This window comes from Hyla sarda, chromosome 12, assembly GCF_029499605.1.
Source record: "Hyla sarda isolate aHylSar1 chromosome 12, aHylSar1.hap1, whole genome shotgun sequence".
NCBI lineage: Eukaryota > Metazoa > Chordata > Amphibia > Anura > Hylidae > Hyla > Hyla sarda.
This window is the reverse complement of record NC_079200.1, coordinates 8,230,936-8,247,242: the sequence shown is the minus strand read 5'-3', so window position 1 is coordinate 8,247,242 and position 16,307 is coordinate 8,230,936. Positions and strand designations below refer to the sequence as shown.

Sequence of the window (16,307 nt, the reverse complement as noted above, 5' to 3'; positions counted from 1 at the left end):
AAGGACCCTGGGGACCCCCGTGATCTTGCACGCAGCACCCCGTTAGAATCAGTCCCCGGAGCGTGTTTGCTCCGGATCCAATTAATGGCGATCACGGGGATTGAGCATTGTGACGTCACACTCTATCCCCTCAATGCAAGAATATAGGAGGGGGGGGGTGACGGCCGTCACGCCCCCTCCCATAGGCTTACATTGAGGGGACGGAGCCGTGACATCACAATACTCAGGCCGCGTGATCGTCAGTCATCGGACCAGGAGCGAACATGCTCCGGGGACTGATTCTAACGGGGTGCTGCGTGCAAGATCACGGGGGTCCCCAGCGGCGGGAGCCCAGCGATCAGGCATCTTATCCCCTATCCTTTGGATAGGGGATAAGATGTCTTAGTGCCGGAGTACCCCTTTAACTGGTGACAGATGTGATGCATATCGTGCATCAAATCGACAAACCAGATTGTGACCAACAACCTAGGGTCCCAAACGAGTTATTCCCGCTTTCACATAAGTTATCATTCATGGGAACCCAATGTTTGACCAATCATCATATATATATTTACAGAACATAAGACCATAAAAATAAATATAAACACAAACTGTATTTTGTATTTTATTTTTCATTTACATTTATTTATTTAATTTTTTTCATTTTATTTATATACTTTTGCATTTGTTGCTCCTTGCCTCATACTCTGCCCCCTCCACAAATACTGTATGCCGAACCCCTTTAAGACGCAGCCATTTTTCCTTTTTACACTTTTTTTTCTTCCTTCTCCCCTTCTAATACCAACAACGCTTCCAATTTTCCCCCTACAGACCCATATGAGGCTTGTGATTGTTTTTATACGCCACCATTTGTACTTTGTAATGACGTAACTCATTTTACCACCAAATCTAGTTTGAAACAAATACAGTGGTCCCTCAACATACGATGGTAATCCGTTCCAAATGGACCATCGTTTGTTGAGGGATCCATGCAATGTAAAGTATAGGACAGTGGTCTACAACCTGCGGACCTCCAGATGTTGCAAAACTACAACACCCAGCATGCCCGGACAGCCAACGGCTGTCCGGGCATGCTGGGAGTTGTAGTTTTGCAACATCTGGAGGTTCGCAGGTTGAAGACCACTGGTATTGGAGGTTTATACTCACGTGTCCCGCCGCTCTGGACCGTCACCGCTGCCCCGGGTTGTCGCCGTCCATCGCTGTCGCCGCGTCCCCGGGGTGTCCCCGACGCTCCGGCAAGGCCTCCGCTTCCCCGACATCCTCGCTCTCCGTCGTCGCCATCACGTCGTTACGCACGCCGCTCCTATTGGATGACGGGACGGCGTGTGCAGCGACGTGATGACGACGATGGAGAGCACCGGCGATGCAGAGGATCCCGAAGAGGACGCGCCGGAGCCCCGAGGACAGGTAAGTGATCGTCAGCGGACCACACGGGGCACCGTAAACGGCTATCCGGGGGCAGCTGAAGCAGTCTGCGCTGCAGGATAGCTGTTTATGCGATGGCCCCGACATACAAAAGCATCATATGTTGATGCTGCCTCTGAGAGTGATCGTATGTTGAAATGATCGTATGTCGGGGCCATCGTAGGTCGGGGGGTCACTGTATATATATTTGTGGGTAATTGCTCTACTTTGGGTCCCTTTGCTCTACTGGCATAGTGTATTACAGTGTTTTCCTAACCAGGATACCTCCACTGTTTGCAACGGTGGAGGCACCCTGGTTGAAAAACACTCCTCCTGAGAATCTGCACTGTCCCTGAAAGGTAAATCAAGGCTTTCCTCTTATCTCAGCAGCCTTTGGCTGTCCGGGCATGCTGGGGGTTGTAGTTTTGCAACAGCTGGAGACACCCTGGTTGGGATATAATGGTGTATCGTATAGTGGTGTATGTTGTACCAGACTTCCTAAGGTCCCTCTCGGCTTCACTTTCCATTTAGCTACAAAGGAAGCAAACCAAACCCGGTATATAATCTGGAGCGGCAGACGACGCCTGAACAGATCATGGCCACCAACTTCTACTGCGACTGGTACCGCCAAAAGGTAAATTCAATTAATTGCAATACGTATGATATATGGTAGGGAGGCACCGAAAGGGAAATTTTGGTCCGAAACCGAAAATTTAGGCTGTGCTTGACCGAAAATGCATTGCCCCGTCCCCCTTTTTTTTTATATAGTTTTGGTTACATTTTATTATTTTTTTATTACTTTTTTTTTTTCCAAAGGATAGGGGATAAGATTTTTGACCGCGGGGGTCCCACCGCTGGTGACCCCTGCAATCTTGCATTCGGCATGCCTCGCTGCCAGCTCACAAACTGCCGGGTGCCGACCACGGGGCCGGAGTACCGTGACGTCACGACTCAGCCCCCGTGTGACGTCACGCCCCGCCCCCGTTATGCAAGTCTATGGGAGGGGGCGTGACGGCCGTCACGCCCCCTCCCATAGACTTGCATAGCGGGGGCGGGGTGTGACATCACACGGGGGCGTGGTGGCCGTCACGATACTCCGGCCCCGTGGTCGGCACCCGGCAGTTTGTGAGCTGGCAGTGCGGCATGCAGCTCAAAGAGGTGGGAGCCGAATGCAAGATTGCGGCGGGACCCCCGTGGTCAGACATCTTATCCCCTATCCTTTGGATAGGGGATAAGATGTCTTAGGGCCGGAGTACCCCTTTAAACAGCAATTCCTCATCAAGTATAAAACGTAAGGTGTGCCCAATAACTCACCAAACATACTGAAGAGTAAAATCCTATCCCGACTGTCCCACGAGCGCGACCAAACCCTGAAATCGGCCTCTTGTTTTACAGATGAATCTGAGGGACTATCAGTGGGAGGTCATAGGCCCGGCCATAGATGGGCAAAACATCATCATCTGGCTCCCATCAGGGACCGGTAAAACCAGGGCCGCTGTGTATGTGGCAATGCGGCACCTAGAGACGAAGCGGGATGCCAAGGTCGCCATGATTGTGAACAAGGTAAGTGCCAAGGTGCTGTTTCTATTTCACAGGTAACGTCACCCATCTGTAGACGGCTGCTTTGGGGTTCTTGCCTAACTACCTTGACTTTGCTCTAGGGCTGCAGTTAACTATTATTTTAATAATCGATTAGTCGGCGATTATTTCATCAATTAATCGGAAAAAATGTCAAAATGCCAAAAAAAAAGAGTTCAGCTGATTCTACTTGAAAAATGATGTATAATGTCCATACAGCAGCAATTTTGGATTTTTATTTTATTTTTTACATTTACAATGGTTGCTGTACAGGATCATTATTAATGAAAGAAACCATACTGCCGCATGGGTAACCGCCTGAACTATTAAAATAAAATGTTAATGATTCACTAATATTTTAATAGTTCAGACTAGAGATGAGCGAATTTACAGTAAATTCGATTCGTCACGAACTTCTCGGCTCGGCAGTTGATGACTTTTCCTGCATAAATTAGTTCAGTTTTCCGGTGCTCCGGTGGGCTGGAAAAGGTGGATACAGTCCTAGGAAAGAGTCTCCTAGGACTGTATCCACCTTTTCCAGCCCACGGGAGCACCTGAAAGCTGAACTAATTTATGCAGGAAAAGTCATCAACTGCCGAGCCGAGAAGTTCGTGACGAATCGAATTTACTGTAAATTCGCTCATCTCTAGTTCAGACAGTTAGCCATGCAGCAGTATCAATTATTTTACTTTTTTTGTATAACAATAGGAAAAGGGAGCTCATTTTTATTGGGAGCGGTTAATTAACAATTATTATTATTTTTTTTTACTTTACTCTTTTTTATATAGCACTCCTATACACATGGGGGGGGGGTATGTGCAGAGTGCAGAGCATTGCACCCGACCCTTGTCTGTAGTACAGACTCTAGTACTACAAATTAGGGCTGGGCGGTATACTGGTTCATACCGAATACCAACATTTTTGTGCTGCACGTTATGAATTTTTCCCATGCCGCAATACCGGTTGGGCCCCTCCCCCTTGGGAATGAATGAATTATCAGCGCTGCGCTGTCCCCACATCGGGGAATTAATCATACGTGACCCGCCAGCGCTGTTCTGCTCCTCCCCCCCCCCCCAAATCATGTGACCCGCCAACGCTGTTCTGCTCCCCCCCCCCCCCCCCAATTAATTATCAACCCAGCGGGGTACTACTCACATATGTCACCCGCAAGCACTGCCCTCCTCTTCTTTGTTGCGGGCCGCTGGCGCTGGAACTCTATACTGTACGCCAGTGGTCTCCAACCTGCAGACCTCCAGCTGTTGCAAAACTTCAACTCCCAGCATGCCCGGACAGCCAACGGCTGTCCAGGCATGCTGGGAGTTGTAGTTTTGCAACAGCTGGGGGTCCACAGGTTTGAGACCACTGCTGTATCCCTATGCCCGGGCTGCAAAAGATAAAGAAAATAAACTTTAACTTACCTACGTCGTCCTCACGCTATTCCTTGGGATTGGAACGTCGGACAGCCGTCAGCCTATCACCGGCTGTAGCGATGTCCCGCCCCAGCCATTGATAGGTTAAACACACTGTCATGTATTTTTGTTTACGCTGTGGGACTGGAGGAGCACTGTGGCCACTTCTGGAGTGCTCCTTGTCCAGTGGGTTGGGTGCTGCTGGCAGTGTGAGTGTTGGGCGGGTCTGTGACTGTGCATCTGACCGTCGGCACCAATGAATCGGCCGATTATTGGATAACTGGATTCGTTGACAATGGAATCCCGTTATCATATTTTATCGAATAATCGTTGCAGCCCTATTTTGCTCTGTGTTTTCTGCTCACAGACTGGGAAGGGGCGTTCCCCAGCAGCCGTGACATCATCTGAAGCCATACAGGGGAGAACTTCCTCCCTCACTCTGCTACACACAGCCCAGAGCAGTTCAGTGTGAGATGAGCTATGATTGGCTAAGGCTGCACAAATGTGCTCTGGACAAGTAGGGAGACACCTAGTGGCAGCTTTTTTAAACAAATAAAACTTAGAAAACTTATTTTTTATTTATTTATTTTTAAACAAAGAACATTAGAAAGATTTTTTATTTACCGTAAGGAGTGCAAGAGCAAAAATCAGTTTTAATGAGAATGACCAATTAAGGTTTTGTCTTCCGTCTGGCAGGTCCACCTTGTTCACGATCACTTTATTAAGGAATTCCAGCCAAGTCTAGGAGCCAGATTTAAGATCACTCCCATAAGTGGGGACTCAGAAAGGAGTAGCTATTTTGCTGAATTTGTAAAGAAATCTCACATAGTCATTTGCACTGCTCATGTCCTGTACAGCGCCATCTTAAGCGACTCTGTGGACAGACACGTGGAGATGTCAGGTGAGGACTTTTTGGTATAAAGCCTTCCAGACAAGAGCCATTGTGGTATATTCAGAACAGTCTTAAAGGGGTACTCCGCCCCTAGACATCCTATCCTCTATGATGTCACAGCCACGCCTCTCACAACGTCACAACCACGCCCCCTCAATACAAGTCTGTGGGAGGGGCGTGACCGCAGTCACATCCCTCCCATAGACTTGCATTGAGGGGGCGTGGCCGTGACATCACGAGCCTCCGGCGCCGCCAGTCATTTTGCACGGAGCAAAGTTCGCTCTGTGCGCCGGATGACTGGGGTGCCGCAGCCGAGATCACAGGGGTCTCCAGCAGTGGGACCCCCGCGATCACACATCTTATCCCCTATCCTTTGGGTAGGGGATAAGATGTCTAGGGGCGGAATACCCCTTTGAAGATAAGCACTCACAGATATGCAACTGGTTAGTACGAATGCATAGGTCATCTGGACACTACAAATGATAGTGATAGTGGTGTACTAGCATATATGAAACAATTCAGTAACTGATAAGGCACAAATATTAAAGGGAAAAATAAAAAATGCTGCACTCACGCACTAGCATCGCTTTTTCTTCCTTTTATTCCTTCAGTCGGCAAACAGAAGTAAAATCCATATAGGGAGCGCAGCTCTCCTGTGCAGGGGGCCTAGGTCTGCCTCTGTGCCCCCAAATAGTAGTTAGGTCCACTTCTGTGCTCACATAGTACGGCTAACCTCTGTTCCCCCTTATAGCAGTTAGGCCCACCTCTGTTCCCCCTTATAGCAGTTAGGCCCACCTCTGTGCTCCCATATAGTAGTTAGGCCCATCTCTGTGCTCCCATATAGTAGTTAGGCCCACCTCTGTGCTCCCATATAGTAGTTAGGCCCACCTCTGTGCTCCCATATAGTAGTTAGGCCCACCTCTGTGCTCCCATATAGTAGTTAGGCCCATCTCTGTGCTCCCATATAGTAGTTAGGCCCATCTCTGTGCTCCCATATAGCAGTTAGGCCCACCTCTGTGCTCCCATATAGCAGTTAGGTCCATCTCTGTGCTCCCATATAGTAGTTAGGCCCATCTCTGTGCTCCCATATAGTAGTTAGGCCCATCTCTGTGCTCCCATATAGCAGTTAGGCCCACCTCTGTGCTCCCATATAGCAGTTAGGCCCATCTCTGTGCTCCCATATAGTAGTTAGAACCACCTCTGTGCTCCCATATAGTAGTTAGGAACACCTCTGTGCTCCCATATAGCAGTTAGGCCCATCTCTGTGCTCCCATATAGTAGTTAGGCCCACCTCTGTGCTCCCATATAGCAGTTAGGCCCACCTCTGTGCTCCCATATAGTAGTTAGGCCCATCTCTGTGCTCCCATATAGTAGTTAGGCCCATCTCTGTGCTCCCATATAGTAGTTAGGCCCATCTCTGTGCTCCCATATAGTAGTTAGGCCCACCTCTGTGCTCCCATATAGCAGTTAGGCCCACCTCTGTGCTCCCATATAGCAGTTAGGCCCATCTCTGTGCTCCCATATAGTAGTTAGAACCACCTCTGCTCACATATAGTAGTTAGGCCCATCTCTGTGCTCCCATATAGTAGTTAGGCCCACCTCTGTGCTCCCATATAGTAGTTAGGCCCATCTCTGTGCTCCCATATAGTAGTTAGGCCCATCTCTGTGCTCCCATATAGCAGTTAGGCCCACCTCTGTGCTCCCATATAGCAGTTAGGCCCATCTCTGTGCTCCCATATAGTAGTTAGAACCACCTCTGCTCACATATAGTAGTTAGGCCCATCTCTGTGCTCCCATATAGTAGTTAGGCCCACCTCTGTGCCCCCATATAGTAGTTAGGCCCACCTCTGTGCCCCCATATAGTAGTTAGGCCCACCTCTGTGCTCCCATATAGTAGTTAGAAACACCTCTGTGCACCCATATAGTAGTTAGGAACACCTCTGTGCCCCAATATAGTTAGGCCCACCTCTGTGCCCCTATATAGTAGTTAGAAACACCTCTGTGCACCCATATAGTAGTTAGGAACACCTCTGTGCCCCAATATAGTTAGGCCTACCTCTGTGCCCTTGTATAGTAGTTTGGTTCACCTCTGTGCCCCCAGGTATTAATTATGCCCACCTCTGTGCCCCCATATAGTGGTTAGAACCACCTCTGTGCCCCTGTATAGTAGTTAGGAACACCTCTGTGCCACCACACCGCAAAACATGAGCCCTCATACAGCCTGGTATGCGGAAAAAAAATAAAGCTACAGGGGTTAAAAAATGGCAATAAAATTTTTTTTTAAAAGTTCAGAATTAGTAAAACATGACGTAAACGATACAAATCTGGTATCGCTGTAATCAGGCGCCTAAAGTATAAAACTAACATGTTACCTCAACCACAAGGTAAATGGCGCAGAAAAGAAAACCACTAAATCTGCTAAATTATCTTTTACTATTTCAATTTCACTTCCCTTAATATATATATATATATATATATATATAAATTCTTTATTTTGGTTCGGAGAATATGTTATTGAAAAATGAAAAGGTGTCCTTATAGTAGGTAGTTATGGCTATTATAGGGCGAGGAGGAAAAAATTTGAGCGTAAAAGCGAAAATTGGCCGGACAAGTGGATCGTCATGAGGTACAAGTAGATTTTGCTCCATTTTAGTCCTGTGGACAAGTAGTTTTTTATAAAATTGCCACACCCCTGCCTTGTATAGTAGTTTGGTTCACCTCTGCGCCCCCATATAGTAGTTAGGCCCACCTCTGTTCCCCCTTATAGTAGTTAGGCCCACCTCTGTTCCCCCTTATAGTAGTTAGGCCCACCTCTGTGCCCTCGTATAGTAGTTTGGTTCACCTCTGTGCCTCCAGGTATTAATTATGCCCACCTCTGTGCCCCCATATAGTAGTTAGAACCACCTCTGTGCCCCCGTATAGTAGTTAGGAACACCTCTGTGCCCCCACATAGTTAGGCCTACCTCTGCGCCCCCATATAGTAGTTAGGCCCACCTCTGTGCACCCATATAGTAGTTAGGCCCACCTCTGTTCCCCCTTTTAGTAGTTAGGCCCACCTCTGTGCCCTCGTATAGTAGTTTGGTTCACCTCTGTGCCCTCGTATAGTAGTTAGGCCTACCTCTGTGCCCCCGGATATTAATTATGCCCACCTCTGTGCCCCCGGATATTAATTATGCCCACCTCTGTGCCCCGGATATTAATTATGCCCACCTCTAGTTAGAACCACCTCTGCGCCCCCATATAGTAGTTAGAACCACCTCTGCGCCCCCATATAGTAGTTAGGCTCACCTCTGTTCCCCCATATTCGTTAAGCTTCACACTGTGCCCCCATATAGTTTATAGGGCCACCTCTGGGTCCCTGTTGTATAAGACTCCCCTACAAAAATGTGTACTCCCCTTCACTGGAAAGTTGAGTAGAGAAGCTGCGGGGCATGCTGGGAGGCAGTGGAAGTCCTGGCTGCCGGCTCCTCTGCTCCAACTGAAATCACGGGACTTCCTTGGTTTCCCGCCGCGCCCCACAGTACAGCTCTCCTTTCCAGTGAGTGTAAACAACTCTTATTTGCAGTTTACAAGCGATCACTTGGCGCCCCTTCTTCCTGCGTTACACTGGCACTCTTGAAAGCCATCCATGGCACCCCAAAGGTGCTGCATCGCAGTTTATATGTCTCTGCCCTGTCCTAGGGATGGAGAATATCCTTAAAATGGAACGATAACCCCTTAAAAGGGGTACTCCGCCCCTACACATCTTATCCACTATTCAAAGGATAGGGGATAAGATGTCTGATCGCGGGGGGATCCCGCTGCTGCGCGTCTGTTGACTTGTGGGGCGGAGGCTCGTGACATCACGCTCTTGCCCCCTCAATGCAAGAGCATAGACTTGTATTGAGGGGGCATGACCGTGACGTCACGAGCCTCCGGCGCTGCACCCAACGCTCTAAAGAACGCCAGGTGCAGCAGGGAGATCACAGGGTTTCCCAGTGTAGGGACCCCCCGCGATCAGACATCTTACCTCCTATCCTTTGGATAGGGGATAAGATGTCTAGGAGCATAGTTCCCCCTTTAAGTCCAGTACATGGGATAACACCATCACGGAGGGAACTGATCTGATCACTAGCTCTTGCCGGCCACAAAAACCACAATATTATAGGAGACAGCAACACAAGCAGGTTAATAAATGGAAATATCCCAGTCTATTTGGCCTTTCTGTATTTGATTGTTTTTCCTCCCACAGATTTCACGTTATTGATTATGGACGACTGTCACCACACACAGAACGATGTCATATATAACAAGCTGATGGATATATACCTTGAGATAAAGATTGATTGGCACCGACGGCTTCCACAAATTCTGGGGCTGACGGCTTTTCCAGTGGCGGGTGGGGCCAGCACCTTCGAGAACGCCGTGAACTACATTTTAATGGTTGGACTACACGTGCTCTTCTATGTTCGTGTTCAGACTTACAACACTATTCTGGATCTGACAAGTCCTTATATATATTGTTCCAGATCTGCGCAAATCTCGACACATGGAAGATAATGTCACCGAAGACTTTAGTCAAGGCGCCCGATGCCAGGATGAAGCAGCCCTGCAGACAGTACAACTTGGTCGCCAAAAGGGTTGTAGTAAGGACTATTTATGATGTATTTACAATTTCTTGGTATAGTCCCAAATAGATAGACCTGTAGTACTGTATGGGAACTGGAAAGCTGTATTGGTAGTGAAAATTAAAGGGGTACTCCGGTGGAATTATTATTTTTTTTTTAAATCAACTGGTGCCAGAAAGTTAAACAGATTTGTAAATTACTTCTATTAAAAAATCTCAATCCTTCCAGTCCTTTTTAGCAGCTGTATGCTACAGAGAAAATTATTTTCTTTTTTAATTTCTTTTTTGTCTTGCCCACAGTGCTCTCTGCTGACACCTCTGTCTGTGTCAGGAACTGTCCAGAGCAGGAGAAAATCCCTATAGCAAACCTATGCTGCTCTGGACAGTTCCTGACATGGACAGAGGTGTCAGCAGAGAGCACTATGGACAAGACAAAAAAGAAATTCAAAAATAAAACAATTTCCTCTGTAGCATACAGCTGCTAAAAAGTACTGGAAGGGTAAAGATTTTTTAATAGAAGTAATTTACAAATCTGTTTTACTTTCTGGCACCAGTTCATTTAAAAAAATTTTTTTATACCGGAGTACCCCTTTAACATAGACTTTAAGATGTCACAAATTCATTACATTACTCTGCCCCTCGACATCTTATCCCCTATCCAAAGGATAGGGGATAAGATGTTTGATCATGGGGCTCCCGCCACTGGGGACTCACAATCTCGGTGCGGCACCCCAGACATCCGATGCACGTCAGTCACGCCCCGCTCGGGATATCACGGCCACACCCCCTCAATGCAAGTCTATGGGAGGGGGCGTGGTGGCAGTCACGCCCCCTCCCATAGACTTGCATTGAGGGGGCGTGGCCGTGACGTCACGAGTGGGCGCTGCCTTAACATCTCGAGCCTCTGGCGCTGCACCCGAAGTTCTAATCAAACGCCGTGTGTAGCAGGGAGATCGCAGGGGTCCCCAGCATTGGCACCCCCCACGATCAGACATCTTATCCCCTATCTTTTGCATAGCGGGACTGTTTCCGAGCAGTATTCACGCATGGACTTCCTTTCCATTACTTCTGTGGCCAATCACAGAACAGCACATGCTCCTCTCTGTTATGCCATAATGGCTTTGTGGTATACTTTATGTAAAATGAGTGATGTCATTGCAAAGTACAACTAATTCTGCATAAACCAAGCCCACATATGGGTCTGTAGGTGATAAATTATTATTGTTAGGGCTATTAAAACGCGAAGAGGAAAAAATAAAAGTAAAAAATGAAAAAAAAAAATAGCTGTGTCCTCGAGGGGTTAATACAGTTTCACAAATTCATTGTGGTGCAATGTTTTCGGCTTCTCTAGGATCCTTTTGGAGATAAGCTGAAGCAGCTCATGACCGCTATACATGACTATATGGGCGACACTGAATACAGAGCAAATTTTGGCACCCAGGAGTACGAACAGAATGTAGTATTGATGGAAAAAAGTGGTGAGTGTTAACAAATATATGTGAGATATATATATATATATATAGATAGAGAGAGAGATTAGATATAGAAACATATAAATATATATATATATATATATTTACACATATGTATATAGTAACTTGTCCTTATGGTAGTTTTCAAATCAGCGCTCTTCAAACTGTGGCCCTCCAGCTGTTGCAAAACTACAACTCCCAGCATGCACGCTGGGAATTGTAGTTTTGCAATATCTGAAGGGCCACAGTTTGAAGACAACTGTTTCAAATAAACCATATCAGCGTTGAAAGATAATGCATACCTGAATTTCCCAAGGTGTACACAGTCCCAAAAACACAGCGCTTCCAGAACTGGAGCAGCATCTGGCAATGCCAGGTGCTGCACGGAAATCGAGGGGGGGGGGGGGGTTTCCAGCAGCGGGACCCCCGTGATCAGACATCTTATCCCCTATCCTTTGGATGGGGAATAAGTAGTCTATGGGCAGAGTACCTTTTTAAGGATGGTCAAAAATAAGCCTTGATTTACCTTTTTTTACCTTCAAGCTCATTATTGACCTTCTGGAAGAGGTATACATGCTCGGAATGAATTCACACAATCCAGACTGCCTACTGCACATAACATTAGAGCTAAAAGAGTTGATATGATTGGTATTTGTACCAAGTATCACTGATGTTTTATTTCTTGTGACCTGCTATTTGTCATCCTGTAAGTCCTGGGGAAATCTGAGTACGGACTCAGGAAAAGTGACTGTTCTAGGTGAAGTGTAGTTCAGCTGTTCCTGGAACAGCCGGCATAATTACAGGCTTAATATGAGGTTTGATGTACAGAGGGGTCTAGGGGTATTCCGCCCCTAGACATGTTATCCCCTATCCAAAGGATAGGGGATAAGATGTCTGATTGCGGGGGTCCCCAGCAGCGGCTCGGCTGCGGCACCCCGGACATCCAGTGCACGTGCCATGTCGGATGACTGGTGATGCGGAGGCAGTCACACCCCTCAGATAGACTTGCATTGAGGGGGCGTGGCCGTGACATCACAAGCCTCCAGTGCGGACCCCCACGATCATACATCTTATCCCTTACCCTTTGGATAGGAGATAAGATGTCTAGGGGCGGAGTACGCCTTTAAGATGTCTAAGTACCCCTTTAACATGACTTCCCTTGTTTATAAACCCTACCCTATGTCATGTTGCTTTATTCCAGGGGCTGAGGCCGACGACATAAGGAAGAAAACTTGCGCAGGTCACCTTCGTAAATACAACGACGCACTTCTCATCCATGACACCGTCAGAATGCGGGACGCATACAACTTTCTAGACGAATTCTACGTAGTGGAAGGATTTTATAAACAGCGGAGAGACGAGACAGACGTCTTCCTCTACAGATTATTTAATGGTATGGACCGGCACATTTATTAAATATTAACCCCTTAACGACAATGGATGTAAATGTACGTCATGGTGCCATGGTACTTAACACACTATTACGTACATTTATCCTCCGTCACGGCTGCTGTCAGCAACCAGGGACCCGACGGTAATGGTGGACATGAGCGATCGCGCCGATGTCCACCATTAACCTCTCAGATGCCATGATCAATACAGATCACGGCAGTGCGGCACTTAAAATGGATGACTGCATTGCCCGCAGTGCTGCCGCTGGGATCAGATCATCCATAATGGCGGGCGGAGGTCCCCTCACCTGCCTCAGTACGTCTCCTGGGGTCTTCTGCTCTGGTCTGAGATCAAGCAGACCAGAGCAAAAGATAACCAATAATACTGATCAGTGCTATGCCCTATGCATAGCACTGTTCAGTATCTGCAATCAAGTGATTGCTATAAATAGTCCCCTATGGGGACATGAAAAAATAAAAAAAAGAAAATAAAAAATCACCTCCCCCCCCCAATAAAAATGTAAAACGTCCCTTTTTTGCCACTTTACCCCCAAAAAAGTAAAAAAATAATTAAAAATGTATAAACATTTGGTATCGCCACATGCGTAAATGTCTTATCAAAATATGATGTTAATGAAAATTGCTGCTTTTTTGTCACATTTTATAAAAAATAAATAAATATATAAATAAAACATTTATTAAAAGTTTAATATAAGCAAATGTGTTGTAAAAAAAAAAGTACAGATCATGGTGCTAAAAAATGAGCCCTCATACCGCCGCTTATACAGAAAAAAAAAAGATTATAGGTCATCAAAATAGAGGGATTTTAAACGTACTAATTTAGTTTAAAAGTTTGAGATTTTTTTAAAGCGGTACAATAATAGAAAAGGATGTAATCATGGGAATCATTTTAATCGTATTGACCCAAAGAGTAAAGAAAACATGTAATTTTTCATGTTAATTGTACGGTGTGAAAATAAAACCTTTGTATATTTGTAATATTGCGGTTTTCTTTTCAGTTTTGCCACACAAATAGTATTTTTTGTTGCGCCGTACATTTTATGGTAAAATTAGTGATGTCATTACAAAGGACAACTGGTCACGCAAAAGTTAAGCCCTCATACTAGTCTGTGGAGGGAAATACAAAAGAGTTGTGATTTTTAGAAGGTGAGGAAAAAACGAAAATGCTAAAATAAGACTGGCTGCGTCTTTAAGGGGTTAAAAATAAGACATCATGGCAGACACCATAGCTCCCAAAATGCAGACTTCCACGTGTTACACGAGAAAAAGTAAGGTGGAAGGCCTGATTTTCGCCAACTTTGAAGAAAAAAGTGACGTAGCAGGGGCCCCTACTCCTCTTTTCACCATATTATAATCTCCTGTAGTCCCAAGTGTTAAAAGTTAAATTGAAGAGTCATCACTTGAGGACAATTCCATTCTACTTTCTCAGATCAGACCATTTATACAGTGGAAACATCCTCTAAAAGCCTCTAAGACAGTGATCTCAATCTGTGGCCCTCCAGATGTTGCAAAACTTTATCTCGCAGCATGCCGTGACTGCCGGAGGCTGGGAGTTAAAGTTTTGCAAAGGCTACAGGGGCCACAGTTTGAAGACCGCCGCACTAAGGGATAAGAAGGAAGCCTTGATTTACCTTTCAGGGACAGTGTGCATCCTCTGGAGGAGGCAGACAGACTTTCAGTGTCTGGGCATTCTGGGAATTGTAGTTTTTCCAAAACTTTAACTCCCAGCATGCCCGGACAGCCGGAGGCTGGGAGTTAAAGTTTTGCAAAGGCTACAGGGCCACAGTTTAAAGACCACTGCACAAAGGGATAAGAAGGAAGCCATGATTTACCTTTCGGGTACAGTGTGCATTCTCTGGAGGAGGCATTGGCTGTCCGGGCATGCTGGGAGTTGAAGTTTTGCAACATCTGGAGGGCCACAGTTTGAGACCACTGCTAAGATTATAACATGACCCCAATGGGACGCTACAGTCCAGCAGTACAAATTATTCCTTATTCATACTTTTCGTTCCATACAGAGTACTCGACTGGACTACTCGAGCTGTGTCGAATCACCAGATATGAGAACCCCAAGCTGAAGATGCTGGAGGAGATATTAAAGAAAAATTTCCAGGACTCCTCCGGGTCATCCGGCATCATTATGACGCCTACACGACACACTGCCCACTCTCTTTTCGGGTGGATTCAAAGTATCTCTTCCCTTCGAGGTCTCAATATCAAGGCAGCGGTCTTCTTAGCATCTGGGTTCAGCCATCAAAGTAATTATATGGTACAGGTGAGGAATACATCTGCATGTTAAAGAAACTTCGTATAGCTGTAGAAGTTAAAGGGGTACTCCCCTGCTCAGCGTATAAAACAAACTGTTCCGAACGCTGGAGCCGGGAGCTTGTGACTTCATAGCCCCGCCCCCTCATGACGTCATGGTCCACCCCCTCAATGCAAGTCTATGGGAGGGGGCGTGACGGCTGTCACGCCCCCTCCCATAGACTTGCATTGAGGGGGTGGGACGTGACGCCATGAGGGGGTGGGGCTATGAAGTCACAAGCTCCCGGCTCCAGCGTTCGGAACAGTTTGTTTTATACGCTGAGCAGGGGAGTACCCCTTTAACAGTCGATAATGGGTGTTTCCTAGCCCCATCTATTTAAAGGGGTTATCCAGGAATAAATGAAAAAACAGCTAATTTCTTTCAAAAACAGCTCTCGGTCTGTCCCCTGGTTGTGTGTGGTATTACATCACCAATATCATCCTTTTTGAAATATCTCAGCATTAAATATCTACAGTACAGTGTCGGCATCGGATGAATTTTGGATACAAGAGAACATCTGTTTATTTATTTAAATTATTTTTTTTGTTTCGTTTTGTTTTTTTTCTCCTGTGTTGTGTTTCATGTTTGCAGTACTGTGTGTCATTATCACTTTCTTTTTCCCAAAAAAAAATGTTGTCCTTATTTATTTCATTTCATATCATAAATGCTTTTATCGTTTTTTGTTTTTTTTGTTGATTCTGTTGTTTCCAACAAAGTGTTTTTCACAAGTATGAGTTGGTGTTTTAAACTCCGCATATCTACATAAGTACTCACCCTATATATGTTTTTACTTTACTAATTTTTCACTTACATTGTCATTCATATTTTCATATAAACATTTATTTTATTTTATTTATTGTACACTTAATATATTTTTTTACTCCCATTTTAACCAAATTTTTCACTAATGAATGCTATTTATCACTATTTTTATAAATTCCATTATCTATTTTTATCATGTTATTACCAAATTTTATATATATATGTGTGTGTTTTCCTTATCACATAATAATGTTACCTGCATGAATTTTTCACATATTTATTCACCCTCATTAATCATGTATTCACTATATTTATCGCTTGCATGAATTTTCCACATATCCGTTCATCCATACCTATCATCTATTCATCATTCTTTTTCACTTTCGTCTTTTTGTATTTATATATTTTTCATACATATATCATTTATGCAAAAGTACTGTCAATTTATTATGTACAGTAAAATCTCC

The 16,307-nt window shown here is 45.5% G+C and overlaps 1 protein-coding gene across 3 annotated transcripts in view; it reads left to right on the top strand.

The window, feature by feature from the left end:
- Window positions 1–16,307, top strand: part of LOC130296834 (ATP-dependent RNA helicase DHX58-like) — a 110,689-nt gene that overhangs the window by 2,820 nt on the left and 91,562 nt on the right. For all 3 annotated transcript variants that reach the window (XM_056548832.1, XM_056548830.1, XM_056548831.1), the window contains exons 2-9: window positions 1,936–2,038; window positions 2,800–2,967; window positions 5,088–5,292; window positions 9,515–9,705; window positions 9,792–9,908; window positions 11,241–11,367; window positions 12,563–12,754; window positions 14,792–15,048. In XM_056548832.1, the coding sequence (XP_056404807.1) occupies window positions 2,000–2,038; window positions 2,800–2,967; window positions 5,088–5,292; window positions 9,515–9,705; window positions 9,792–9,908; window positions 11,241–11,367; window positions 12,563–12,754; window positions 14,792–15,048 (1,296 nt within the window). In that variant the 5' untranslated portion in view covers window positions 1,936–1,999. The remainder of the gene's footprint in view (window positions 1–1,935; window positions 2,039–2,799; window positions 2,968–5,087; window positions 5,293–9,514; window positions 9,706–9,791; window positions 9,909–11,240; window positions 11,368–12,562; window positions 12,755–14,791; window positions 15,049–16,307) is intronic.